The 14,472-nt window shown below is 40.4% G+C and overlaps 1 protein-coding gene across 11 annotated transcripts in view; it reads left to right on the top strand.

Moving 5' to 3' along the window:
* The window catches only part of LOC143034569 (uncharacterized), a 315,113-nt gene that overhangs the window by 40,965 nt on the left and 259,676 nt on the right, over positions 1–14,472 (top strand). For all 11 annotated transcript variants that reach the window (XM_076200812.1, XM_076200814.1, XM_076200819.1 and 8 more), the window contains exons 3-4: positions 4,398–4,586; positions 5,452–6,154. In XM_076200812.1, the coding sequence (XP_076056927.1) occupies positions 4,398–4,586; positions 5,452–6,154 (892 nt within the window). The remainder of the gene's footprint in view (positions 1–4,397; positions 4,587–5,451; positions 6,155–14,472) is intronic.

The raw sequence follows: 14,472 nt of genomic DNA, 5'->3' as shown, positions 1-14,472 counted from the left end.
ATAAAGAACTAATTAAGAAAATATTACTAACACTGATATGGCCAAAAATGGAATATGCAGTACTGATATGGTCACCCAGTACAAAAAAGAATATAAGAAAATTAGAAAGAATACAAAGAGCAACGACAGAGATGGCCCCAACACTTTCAAACCTGACATATGAACAAAGACTTGCCGAACTGGAATTGCCAACCCTGGAACAAAGAAGAGAACATGGGGACCTATTAACCATCTACAGAATTAGGAAAAGAAAATAATGCCTTGATAGAGAGAACTTATTAAAGTGGGACAGAGGAAAAACAAGACATGCAATGAAACTCAAAAAGGATAACTACAGAAGAGACCTGAAAAAGAACAGATTCCCACACAGTGATAGATATATGGAACAAATTGGATGAAAAAATTGTGTGCAAACACAATACAAGAATTTAAGAACAAACTTGATCTTGCGAGATACAAAAACAGGGATGAGCAAAGCTCCCCTTCCTGTATAAAACAACTAGGTAAATACACACACACACACACGTCTATGCACTTCCTCTTCATTTGAATCTTTCCTATTCCAAATATTTTTTAACTTTTTCCTTTGATGCTAACTTCCAAGACTTGCTGATTATTTGATTTGATTTGGCTTGAAACTTCATTCCTCTTACTGGCCTAACTTAAACATTTTGACAATCGGATCTATTGTATTGGAGTCATTACCCATAAATGTAGTAGTAATTTCTCACTGTATTTTCTGTTCCTGGAGTAATTTCCCTAAATTTTTTCATTTCCTGTTCCTGGTGTAATTTCTTGAAGGCAGTGTTATGTTGCCATGACTGTTTAATGTTTACATCGATGGACTTGGGCGAGAAATAGATGCAAGAGTAATGGTCAGGGGATTGTAGGTGGTTGGAGTGGAGGGAAGTTGTAGGTGAGCCAGTTGTTTGCTGATGACACTGCTTGTGGTGGGTTCAGAGGAGAGCAATTTGGGAAGTGATGCAACAGGAAGTTGAAAGTAAATTTAGGTAAAAGCAAGGTGATGAGATGTAAAGGGGAGAGGGTGGCAGTAAGTTGGAAATAAGTTTGAGGATAGAGGAAGTGGGAAGTTTTAAGTATTTAGGTGGAATTAAAGTGAAGATGGAATGAAAGTGTAGAGGGAGGTAAGCAATAAAAGTCTTGGAGATTGAAAAGTGTCAAGAAGAGTGTTTGCTGAGTAGTGGCATTTTGCAACTTTCAAGAGGGTGCAGGGAAGTGTAATTGGTGTGATGCTGGAACTGTTGGGTCTTTGTTAGGTTTGGGGATTGATGATACCGTGCTTCCAGATGTTGGGTATGGTGTAGGGTTAATAGCTGTAGTTATCATTTTTGGGGAGTGTATATATGCTGTGTAGTCTGAGGTGTTTTAGGTGCATGTTACTTATGTTGTCTGAACTACAAATGGATGAGTGCTTGAAGTAATATTATATGCTATGTCTGGCCGTCTATGAAGGATCTGTAGGGAAGTCTTTCTTATGTCATGATGCATCAGTCATCAGGGTAGGGGATGAGGTGGCTTGTCTGTGCGGAGTGATTTAGAGTGCTTGAGGGTAGGATGACTTGTGGTGATTGCTGTGTGAGATCATTTTGTTTTACTTTTGGATAGTATAATGCTGTTGAGTGTCTTACAATTTGTTGGTGTTTTGTGATTGTGTTGATAAAGATTTGCCAATTTTGTGTTTTGTTCATGTATTTTGTTGCTGAAGTGTTAAAGTGCTTGTATTTGGTCTGTTATGATTGGAGGGATAGGTGTAGGGGTGGCATGTATGAGTTGTGTTGAGGCATTTGATGAGGCCTTGAATTTCCATTATGAAATTTGGGTTGTGTGAATTTATTTTACCTTTAGAGATGTATTTCTTGTCTCCATTTTGTATGGTTGTGTTAAGGGTTTGCCTAGCAGTGTCTGTCTGTGATTGGTGTACTGTTAATTGTCACGAAGTGTTGTAAGTCGTTTCTGTGAAAAGTTCCCATTTTGCTCTTTTGGAATTGTATACATGTGTCTGTGGCCAACAGGTGTATTGTGTGTATCCAACCACCTTCCAAGATGATGTTAAACAAGAGAATAGGTGATGTCAGGAGAGGAGGGTTATTGTGGGCATGGGTATGTGCGATTATGGTCGCTGTTCATGATGGACAGTGAGTCAAAATGTATCGGTAAAACAAATCCTCTGCCTGTGTTAGGGCTGTTTGCATACCAGACTTGGCGTTGGAAGTTGGTATCTAGGATTAGGGATGGTGTTGAGGTTAGGGAACTGCAAGTTTGGAAACCGTGGGGGATGATTGGTGGGGGTGTACATTTTAACTGTGATTTTGGACTTTACCTATGGATTTGGATTGAGTTTCTGTGGTGTTGTTGACAGGAGGGTGGGGGGATTTGGTGATGGTACTCGTACTTGTGTCCATAAAGTTTAAAGAACTAGGGTGGTGAGTCCACCGCTGTTGTTATTGGTCTGGTCTTGTATGATGGTATTGTTATGTTGTTTGTGTTTTTTATGTTGATACCATCATTGATTGTAAGGTATGTTGTGTATTTTGTATGTGTAGGAGGTTGCTATATGGGTGTGGGAGGATTAGGATCGGGATTAGAAGGAGGGGGTGGGGGAGAGGGGAGGGCAAGGGAAGGGGTGTGGGCAAGGATTATTATTATTTATTTATATATATATATATATCGCTCCTCCCCCTCCCTCCCTCTACTCTATCCTTTCCTCTTTTCTCCAACCCGGCCATATTCCCCTCTCCTACTTTCTTCTCCCCTCTCTCTCCTCTCCTCTCTCCTGTCCCCCTCTTTCTTTCTCTTGCATTCTGCCCTCTTCTCTCTTCCTTCTCCCCTTCTCTCATCCCTCTCACTTTCTCTCCTCCCTATCTCTCCCATCTCTCTCCCCTTTCTCTCTTTCCTTTCTCCCCCTCTTTCCATCACTCTCTCTCACTTTCTCATTCTTTAATACTCGCCTTCTTTGTCACTGCATTAGTTTTTATAGTCAAAATCATTCTGGTTTCATATTTGCTTCATTGTGGGTTCAAATCCTGCACTTCTCTCTAATTCCCAACTGCCCCGACAGTTCAAGTTCATGTGATGGCTTCAGTTGCAGCTACTCAGCACCTCCTGAAGTGGGATCTTCACCTTCCTTTCTCTATCCCTCGTTCCATCACGGTCGTCGTCCCCCCCCCACACACACACACACATGTATTCACTGCATTAGTTTTTATAGCCAGTATCTAAGGACTTTTGGTGACATACCAAAGTATTGGAGCACTTGTATGATTTGAAACTAATCTCCGCACAAAGAAGGATGTTGGTCACTAAAACTTCTGTCTGGTGTTATTATACCTTTCTTAACCCCCATCAGTATGATGATGCCTACGTAGGTGCCAGGAGGAGCGAGTGGGTGTACGAGGATGCCGTTGTCAGCATCTAGATAATATTTTATTTTGTAGTTGTATCTGAATGACCCATATTCTGTGAACTGGCCAGATTATATTATCTGTGGTTATTAACATTCAGAGTAAAAGAGAAAGTAATACAGCTGTAACTTTATATTTTATAATGCGAGTGTTGCAATGCATCATCGTACGTCAGGCAGCTAATGCTGCCCACGAGAATTTTACTTGTATTAAAGAGGTTAAATTTCCTGCACCACCTGTGACTTTATCAGTGTGATTGTCCCCCAAGGATAGAAGTGCCGGTTATTCCTGACACTATATTAAATACCTGCCCCTCTTCCCTCCTCTCCTCTCCCTCCTCTCCCCTCTTCTCCCTTTCCTTCTTCCCTCCTTCCCTCCTCCCCACCTTTTCCCCTCTCCCACCATTCCTCAATCTCACTCCCTCTCTCTCTCTTCCTCTTCCTCTCCCTCTCACTTCGTTTCACTCTCTCCTTCCTTCCCACCCTCCCTCCTCTTTTTTTTCTCTTCCTCCTCTTCTCTCTCTCCCTCCTCTCTCCCTCCCTCTTCTCTCCCTCCTCTTCTCTCTCTCCCTCCATCCCTCTCTCATTCCCTTTCATCCTCCTTCACTCTCACTCTCTCCATCCCCCCCCCTCTCTCTCTCTCTCTCTCTCTTCTCTCTCTCCCTCTTCTCTCCCTCCTCTTCTCTCTCTCCCTCTTCTCTCCCTCCTCTTCTCTCTCTCCCTCCATCCCTCTCTCATTCCCTTTCATCCTCCTTCACTCTCACTCTCTCCATCCCCCCCCCCTCTCTCTCTCTCTCTCTCTCTCTCTCTCTCTCTCTCTCTCTCTCTCTCTCTCTCTCTCTCTCTCTCTCTCTCTCTCTCTCTCTCTCTCTCTCTCTCTCTCTTTTCTTTCCTTTTCTTTCTTTATCTCTCTTTACAGTCACTTTCCAAAATGTATAAATGGCAGACATCAATGGTTTTCTTTTCTTAATTTCAGGATCTTCCACCACATCAGCATCCAGTAATTGTGCTTCGAGACACAAGCTTTCAAGAACTTAAATCCCTCCTTAGTTTTATATACCATGGTGAAGTTAACGTCTCACAAGAAAGATTAGGACTTCTACTCAAGACTGCTGAAGCCCTAAGAATAAAAGGCCTTGCTCAAGACAAGAAAAGTAAAGATCAGGTAAGTTATTCTATCATTTCTTTTTCATGTTCAACCAGGAGGTGCCAAGATAAGAGGGAGGGAGGGAGTAGGGTGGAGGGGAGTGGAATATATAGGAAATTGAATGGGTGGGAGTGGTTTCTATGCCTTTTTCTTTTTGGCTACCCCCTGTGTAGGGGGAAAGAGCCTTTGGTATATGTATGTATGTATGTTCAGCCATCAAATCTGTTGTTTAGATGTTTGAGTCATGCATCTGGCAAGTATATCAAGGCCTTAATTATACTTATGTGAGATGGACATCAGATAGAAACTTGGTAATACTTGGCCCCTCAGAGGAAGGTGTAACCCCATGCAGCCTCACTCTCCAGACTGGAGCCAAAATCTCACTTAACACTTAACGGTTGCCAGTTTTACATGTAAGAAGAGCTGACAATGAACCATAGTACCTTTCCACCACACCCTCCAATTAGTCAGTGGCAGAAGCAAACCCACACTAATACAAGTCATGATACCAAACTAGCATTACTACCAGAGATCTGTGGTAGGGGTTAAAGGTTGTGTTGTTGCTAGGTGCTCTGGAAAAATAAGGTATCCATCTTTGATATCAAGGCAACAATAATGGTCCTTATACAAGTCTGTGTAAAACTTTAAAATTTTACTTTGTGTGGGACTGAACATTTTGAGTGTGGTGTAAAATATAAAACCAAGTAAGAAATTAGAGCATGCATTGAGACTGCAACTGCAAATGGAAATTGTGTAGTGAGCACAATGCATTCCTTTAAGTGCACTTACATCTTCCATGCAGCCCCAAAATATTCGCTTGATACAAATGTATACCCATGAATTATGTTCTTCTTGTTCCAAAGCATTTCTTCTTTTCTTTCAGTTTGGGAGCATAGGAAGTAGTCCAGAGAAAGAGCCAGATGAATCCCTTGACAAGAATGAGAGAGAGAGAAGATGTGGGCCAAGCTCTCCCAGCCTGCCCATGTCTTTTACGGGGGTGCCTGTGTCCGGCATGCCCCCCTCCAACCCCCTCACCTCCCTGGAGCCACCAAGCCACAAGCCCATAGGAACAGCAGCTCACATTATCATGCCCTCACCCCCCTCTAAACGACGTAAACATTTACACTCTCCTCACTCTGCCCCACCCCCTTCTCTAGTGGCACTCCGAGAACCCCCTCCACCCACCACCTCGTCATCTTCATCCTCATCCTCAACTGCCTTGCATGAAGAAGACAATGCACCAGTTGGTATGAACCTGTCCACCACAGGGAGCACTCCTAATGCAGGCCCCTTGTCCCCCCGAATGGTGCCTAAGGTGGAGGTGATGGAGGAGGAGGGTTCAAGTAGTGTAGGGAGAGGTAGCGGGAATGGTGGGCACGTTGGGATGGGTGATGTGAGTGACAATGAGGCAGATGAGGCACGAAGTCACGATGGAGAGTTAGGGGAGCTTGACACCTCCACCACCTCCAGTTCGGACCTGCATGGACTGCCCCCTCACCTCTCCGCAGCAGTACAAAATTTTGTGCCATATGTTGCAGCAGCAGCAGCAGGATCTTCACAACTGGATACCTTTCCTGGACCATCAGGTAGGTAGCAATACATGTTTTCCATTTTTTTCTCTTTCTCCTGTGGCGTGGGTGGGATGTACTAAGAGGAGTAAGTTCAAGTATGGAGGAAGGGTAGGAATTGGTTAGTGTGGCTGGGAACAGTGAATAACCTTCATCTGCAAGGTGTTAAAATGGGATGATTTTTGTTTTGAGTTTTAATATGTATGAAGTGGATGTGCAGTTTGACAGGGCCTCACCTTTTATAAGGTGGAAAAAGCCATGTAATATATAATGCTGGCAGACTGGAATGATCAGTTCATCACTCGATGTGACTTGGGTCCGACAAAAGTACTGCTCTCTTACTCTGTTACCCAAGGTGTCTCCTGCAGGAGACTTCTCTCCAAGGTAATGGCAATTGGATTGACTTACAAGTCATGCAAGGAAGAAATATTGTCTGGGTAAGGTGATTGGGGCATTGTAGGATGAAATCATTTATATCTTCTGTGTGGTGATTGCATTGGGCAATTTGAGGCTGGCCAGGTGTATTCTGTGGTGGTATTGTTTCAATGCTGGGTGGACTTCCATTGGGAAATGATCATATGATAGATCTTGAATGTTTTGCCATGTAGCAGCCATCATCCTGGCATTGTTATGTCAGGGGATGCTGGCTATTGATTGATTGGAATTATGTTTAGGTTGGGGAGTTGTTAAAAAAAAAAAAAATCTTCTTTGATCTACTATTTGTGTGTCAAGTCAGATTGAATTTCCGTTCAGATCACCAGCCAGTATGTCTTTAGTAATGAGAGGTTGGAGGTGTAGGATGTAACCCCTTGTGGTTGATGGTAATTTCTTGTTGAGTGGTGAGTGGGGAAGGGTTGCCATGAAAGTAACTGGTGTGAAACCAGCTTTGGCTGTTTGACCCAGTTCTGGAGGTGCTGTGTCTTGCTGCAGTGATTCTGACCCAAGTAGTGGGCAGGGGATAGGGATGACCCTTCACTTTTGAGAAGTTAAGATAGAAAGGACAACAACTGGGTGAAAGGAGAATGGGTGTAGGCCTTAACTAGGCCAGACACGTGCACACACACACATATACACGTTGGACAGACGGCGAAGATTGGAACTACGGAAAGAAACGCAATTTTCGTGGATTTCAGTGGCGAGGGAATACCTGTGTTGTATTAGTAGGGAAGAGGGAAAGCTCATGGTGTAGTGGGAAGGTGAAGAAAAAGGAGGAAGGGAAGGATTATTAAGGAAAATGGAAGAAAATGAGGAAGGGGACGAATGGGCCCTGGACGTCAGAAGGAATGTAAACAAAAGATGTGCAGATGATAGAAGTGAAGTCGAAGAAATCTGTAAAGGCATAAAAATTAGAAATATAGGAAAGAGCATCGCAATAGAAAGTGGAGACAATTATTTCTATGGATTTATTGAGGGAGGAGGTGGTGACAACCTCCCCCAATTAGCAAGCCTAGAGGTAAACTAGCAAAAATGAACGAATAATGGGAGGTTTGGTTTGGTCAACTGGCACTGATTACACAAAGAGTTGATAAATTGGAAGAACCAAAGAAGGAGAACCAAAACCTAAATAAAGAAATAGAAAAATTAAAAAGACAAAAGAAGTAAAACATGAGAATGAGGAATTAAAGATGAATAACAAAGAGAATAAAGGGTCCATAGCAAAAGAGGTAATTGGTTGGAAAAAGGTTCAGGAGAATAGCAAAATTGAATTTAGAGATATAGTGAAACAACAGATGAAGAAACATACTAAGGACACAGTTATTAGTAATGAGAGAGAAGGAGAATATAGTAAGAGACTTAGCAGATAAAAAGAATGTATAATTATATTAGGAATGGAAGAGAAATGTAATCCAAATGGGACTACAAGAGTAAGAGATGATAAAGATTGAACAAGGTACTAAAAATATTTCCAAAAGGTGAACAGGAAATAGGGAAAGAAATTGAAGAAATATATAGCCTTGGGAAATACAGTATAGGAAAGACCAGACCAATTAAGGTTAAATTCAGGTCACAAACGACTGCAGAGAATGTCTTATCAAAAAGAGGAAAACAAGAAGAAAGTGATCAGTACAAACAGGTATGGATAAAAAGAGAGATGAATAAAGAGGAAAGAAAGGAAGTGAAACCAAAAAGAATCAAAGCTAAGGAAAAAATAAGAACAGAACAGTCAGACAAAGAGAAATTCTACTGGATAGTGGATATGAAAGTGAGGAAATGGTTCATAGGAAAGAAAAACAGAAGGGAAACAGAAAACAGGATGGAGGTAACAGAGAATTAAAAGTGTCCTTCACAAATATAGATGGATTAATAACAGGCTTGAATGAACTGAATTATTACCTGATGGAAAAGGAACCTAACATAATGGGAAGCGTGGAGGCAAAATTGAAAGGTCCACTACCACCGAACAGTGTAGGACATGGTGTATATAATTATTGGATTAGAAACAAAGAAGTAAAGCAAGGTGGAGTTATGTTCCTAAGAAGGATATAAATGTGAGGAATGTTATGTATGTAAAGAATAGAGTAGATATGACTATAATGGGAATAGAGGACAGGGACAAGAAGAGCAGGAAGTTTGTGGTAAATTATGTGCCTCCTAAAACAACTTTGTAATGGAAGATGGAGGAAGAATAGTTATAATGGGTGACTTTAATTGTAAAGAAATCTGCTGGGAAGAGATGATAGTGAAGGGTGGAGACGACCTATGGGGAAATGTACTACCTGATATGATTATAGAACATACAATGACACAATGGATACAAGAAAGTACTAGGTATAGAAATGAGGAAGAGCCATCAAGACTGGACCTAATTATCACATCAGAACCTGAAATAGTGGACAAGATTGAATATAAGACACCACTAAACAAAAGTGATCACATAATAGTTGAATGGAACTAAATGAAGAAAAATATATGGGAGAAAATGAACAATATAGAAAGGGAAGAATGATGTATGGAAAATTAATTTTGATAAAATGAGAAAAAAAAAAAGACTGGGAAAGGATATATGAAGAGGAAACAACAGAAGAGAAATGGAAAATCTTGACAAAAATTTATGAAGGAGTGGAATAATATGTTCCAAAACAAAAACAAGAAAAAGGGTATGTAGAATGTTAGTATAACAAAAGATGTAGAGAGTTAAAAGATAAAAGGGATAAAGCTTGGTAAAATGGAGGAAAGACAAAAAAAAAAAAAAAATGGGAAAATATATACTGGTTATAGAAATTAGTATGTACAAGTGCGCAGAGAGGAAAAGAGAAAATACAAAAATGTCATAGAAATATGTAAAGTTCAACCAAAACTATTTTATAGATTTGTAAACAACAAACTTAAAAACAAGAATTAGTGAAACTATGACAAGGAGGAATAGAATACACAGAGGAAATAGAAATGGCAGAAATTATGAACAAGCATTTTAAATTGGTGTTTATGAGAGAGAACATACAAGTTAGAGATGTTGAGTGGGAGGGGAAATCCCCCCCCCCCTCCAAAGAATGAAATAATGAATCACTTGAGTAATCTCGATGTTAGAAAACTGCATGGTCCAGATGAAATAGCAAACTGGATTTTGAGAGAATGCAGGAACAAACTAACAAACAAAATACATAGTCTAATAAGCAGTTCATTGAAGGAAGGAAAAGTTCCAGAAGATTGGAAAAGTGCAAATATAGTACCAATATATAAAGGGGGAAACCAAGAAGATCCTACAAACTATAGACTGGTCCCTCTTTCAAGTTTGGTAGTTAAAATTTGTCAAAGAATGATCAAAATTAGATGGGTAAGGCATTTGGGGAAAAAACAATGTACTAAATCTGAAGCAGTTTGGATTTAAACAAAGAAGATCATGTGTCACAAACTTGATGTGTTTCTATTCAAGACTAATAGATATAATACAAGAAAGAGATGGATGGGCTGATTGTGCCTTTCTAGACCTGAAAAAAGCTTTTGATAAGGTGCCACATAAGAAATTGCTAAAGAAATTACAAACTACAGGAGGAATACAGGACAAACTACTTAAGTGGATGGATGATTTCTTGCATGAAAGAAAAATGCGTGGTTATAAGAGACCATTCCAATTGGGATGAGGTGATTAGTGAAGTTCCCCCCCCCCCCCAAAAAAAAAAAAAAAACGTACTGGCCCCAATAATGTTTGCTATATATATTAATGATATTGATGAAAGAATTGAAAGTTACATGAGCTTTTTCGCAGATAATGCAAAAATGTTGAAAAAAGTGAGAACCGAAGATCGTGAGATGCTGCAGAGTGATCTCAATAAAGTATGGGAATGGAGTAGCAAGTGGGAGATGAAATTCAACATTAAGAAGTCTAGTATAATGGAATTTGGAAGAAGCAAAAAGTGAATAGTGGGATCATATACATCGGAAGAGGAAGAAATTTAAAAAAGTGGAAAAAGAAGGACCTAGGAGTCATTATTATGAATAATATGTCCCCAGAGAAACATATAAACAAGATTTTTGGAGAAACTTATAATTTAATAAGAACAATCAAAGTGGCATTTACATACCTGGACAAAGAAATGGTGAAGAAAATACTAGTCACTTTGATGAGACAAAAATTGGAGTATGCAGCAACAACATGGTCACCAAGTACAAAAAAATGTATAACAAAACTTGAAAGAATACAAAGAGCAATTACGGAATTGGCACCAACGCTCTCAGAACTATCATATGAGGAGAGGCTGGCAAAACTTGAACTACAGACATTGGAGCAAAGAAAAGAGAGAGGAGACTTGATAACTATGGAATCATGTAAGGCATTGAAATTATTGATTGAGAGGATCTAATAAAATAGGGTGGTAGAGATACAAGAGGACATAGAAAGACAATCAAGAAAGACAATTATAGAAGAGACCTGAAAAAGAATAGCTTTCCCTACAGGATAATGTTTGGAACAAGGTAGATGAAAATGTGGTGTGTGTGTGCAAAATCGATACACGAATTTAAAAACAGGCTAGATATAATGAGATATGAAGATGGGACACCATGAGCATAGCCCCCCTTCCTGTAAAATACAACTAGGTAAATACACACGCACACACACACTTGAATACTTGATAGAGGACTTTCTAACTTGGGACAAGAGGAGATGGGGGGGGGACTCAAAAAGGATAGTTATAGAAGAGATCTGGGGAAAAAAAATAAAAATCCACACGGAGTGGTGGACACTTGTAACAAACAGGACAAAACAATAGTGTGCGCAAAAACCATACAAGAATTTAAGAGCAAACCACTGCGAGGTACAAAGGCAGGACACCATGAGCTTAGCTCCCCATCCCATAAGATACAACTAGGTAAATACACACACACATTTTTCCATGCAGATGATTACACACCCAATCCCACCCATCCCACTCCCATCAATCACTCATTGTTTGACTTTCATTTGAGCTCCTTGTGGATGAAAAATCATCCCTGTCTCCTGCCCACTGCCTGAGTCAGAAGCAATACAGTAAGACATAGTACATCCAGACCAGGGCTGCCTCATATACATGCAACCATCCTGCCTCATCTCATGAAAAAAATAAAGACAAGGAAACCCCTTGGGCATCATCAAAACATCCAATCCCAAGTAATCTCCACTCACACTTATCCCCAGCTTTCTCCTTCCCTTGCTCAACTTGTTCACCTTTTCTTCAAAGACCCTTTCACCCCATCCATCTTGTTTTTAGTTTTTCCTCGGGTTCATTTACCTCTGCCTTCCACACTTTTTTGTTTATATTTCTTAACTCATTACTTCCATGTGCCCAAACTATCCCAATAATCTTTTATCACCCTTATCTGCCAGCTCCTTCTCCACACCCACTTGCCTCACCTCTTTTCTATCTCTATCCTCCACATTCAACCTTATAACCATTACCATACTTCTAAAACACATTTAAAGTTCTCTCTGCCCCTCATAGATTCCAAGTCCACCCCCATATAGTGTTATTGGCACAGTCACCTCTTCATATTATCTTCTCTTTGAATCCATTCCCAGATGCCTATTTCGTATGACCCTTCAATCCCCCAAGACATCTCTACTAGCTTCCCTCAATCTACAGATTTCTTCCACCCCAACTCAATTTTCTACCATATGCATTCCCCAAATACTTAAAACAATCCACTTCCAGCGTGTCTCCTTTTAGACTTCCTTGTATACAGTGAGACCTCTCATTAATGGACGTTAATTAGCTGTGTTTGCAGTGTTTTTGCTGTGTTTTTGGTGTTTTGGAGGGTTTTTTGGGTGGCATAGTGATTGCACGGACTAAACAACAGCACCAAAAACACCGAAAACACAGCTAATTAGTGTTCGTTAATGAGAGGTCTCACTGTACTCACTTCTGTCTCATGACGCCTATGTAGGTGTCGTCATATTCTAGAGGTTAATCCCTCTGATCCTGTTTTAAGTGCAGTGTCGTCCACAAACAGCTGGTTGACCTCCCAATTTTCTATACTATCTTTAAACATTTCCAATTCCTTGCTCATCACCCTTGCTTTTATCTCATATACCACCCTATCCATGTACACTTTGAACAGCCATAGTGACATGATACAGCCCTGATGCAACCCCACCCTTACCTCAGATCACTCTATTTCCAATCCTAATGCTTGCTCTACTACTCTTGTAACAACTTGACTGCCCTTAACAGCTTTCCCACAATCCCATATATCTGCAATACCTACCACATTGCCTTCCTTTCTACCATGTCTTAAACATTCTCCAAATCCATAAAGGCCCAAAAAAACATCCTATTTGCCAAAACCTTCTCACAAGTCTACCTCACCACAAAAATGCGATCAATTATCCTCTACCTTCCCTACAACACTCAACAAATTGATCCCTCTAAAGCTACTACAATCACATTTGTCCCCCATTTCCTTTGTAAAGCTGAACTAAACAGGCACTCCTCCAGTCCTCTGGTACTCTCCCCTCCCTTAGAGACACATTGAACAACCTCACACAAGGGAATGGAGAGTGGGGGTCACAGATTTCTGTATTGTCTCCCACAGCCACAATCAATATATCTAACATCCTCCACATTCAACAACTTGCTAAAATACTCTACCCATCTGCACCTTTTACCATTCCTCTCAACCTGACTCACCTCCCCCCTCTCTTAACATCCTCCCAAAACATCTTTTAATTCTTTTGAAATTTTCTGTCATATCCCTACCCCATTTTTCATCTCTCCTTTTTGCCTCCTTTATCTTACATTTTGCTTCTCCCTTTTTCTTGTACCACTCGTATGCATCCTGAATCCTACTTTGTAAGCAATCCACATGCTTGCCTCTTTGCTACCATTTTCACCTCATTCCACCACTCACTACTATTCTCTCCCATCCTCCTCATTCTTCGTACCATCTTTGTGGTTAATATGGATAAAGGTGAAACTTGGGAGATGTTGTATTTTGTAAGTGCATATGGGCCTGGTAGAGGAAGAGTGTAGAGGAAAGAGAGACTTTTTGGATAGATTTAAATGAGTTGATAGAGGGTTTAAGGAGAAATGTCAGTGTAGTGGTATTGGGAGATTTCAATGCTAGGGTAGGAGATGAACTAGACAGAGTGGTTGGGAAGTGTGGAGTTTCAGGAAAAAGTCATAGAGGAGAGATGATGGTGATGTGTCAACAGTTGATGATAGCAAATACAGTGTTTAGGAAGAAAGTCGAGCATAAGTACACATGGGAGAGGGTGGTGGATGGAAAGGTGGTAGATAGAGTTTAATGGACTATGTAGTGGTAACCAGGAGAAGAGTAGGAAGAATTTTGGATTACATGTTCTAAGGGGAGAGAGTAGGGGAGTATCAAATAATTTTTTGGTGGAAGTTAAGTTCAGAGTGGAGGATAGATGGAGAAAGAGGAAAAGGACAGAAGGTAGGGAGGTGCTTTAATGAGAACAGGCAAAGGAGTACAAGAAGCTGAGAGAAGAGTGGGAGTGAAGGATAAAGTAGAACTAGGAGTGGAGGAGGAATGGGGATGGTTTAAGGAGTCACAAGGGGTGCACAGATGGTGTGTGAAACAAGGAGTGCGAGAGGAAATAGAAGAAAAGGTAGTGAGTGGTGGGATGATAAAACAAAGAAGGTTGTAGAAGAGAAGAAATGAGCATATACAAATTGATTAAAAAATAGGATGAGAGAATTATATTAGAGGTACAAAAAGAAGAGAACTAAACCATAAGATAAATGAGGCAAAGAGGAGAGCAGATGTGGAATGGGGTAAGAGTATGACAGAAAATTTTGAAAGAAATTAAAAGATGTTTTGGAAGGAAATTAAGAGAGGAAGAGAAGGCAAATAAAGTAGAGAAGAAAAAGTAAAAGGTGCAGATGGAGAGATGATAATGG

Source organism: Oratosquilla oratoria, chromosome 17 (assembly GCF_046742065.1).
Source record: "Oratosquilla oratoria isolate Oo_2021 chromosome 17, ASM4674206v1, whole genome shotgun sequence".
NCBI classification, from domain to species: Eukaryota; Metazoa; Arthropoda; class Malacostraca; order Stomatopoda; family Squillidae; genus Oratosquilla; species Oratosquilla oratoria.
This window is presented reverse-complemented; position numbering and strand designations above follow the sequence as displayed.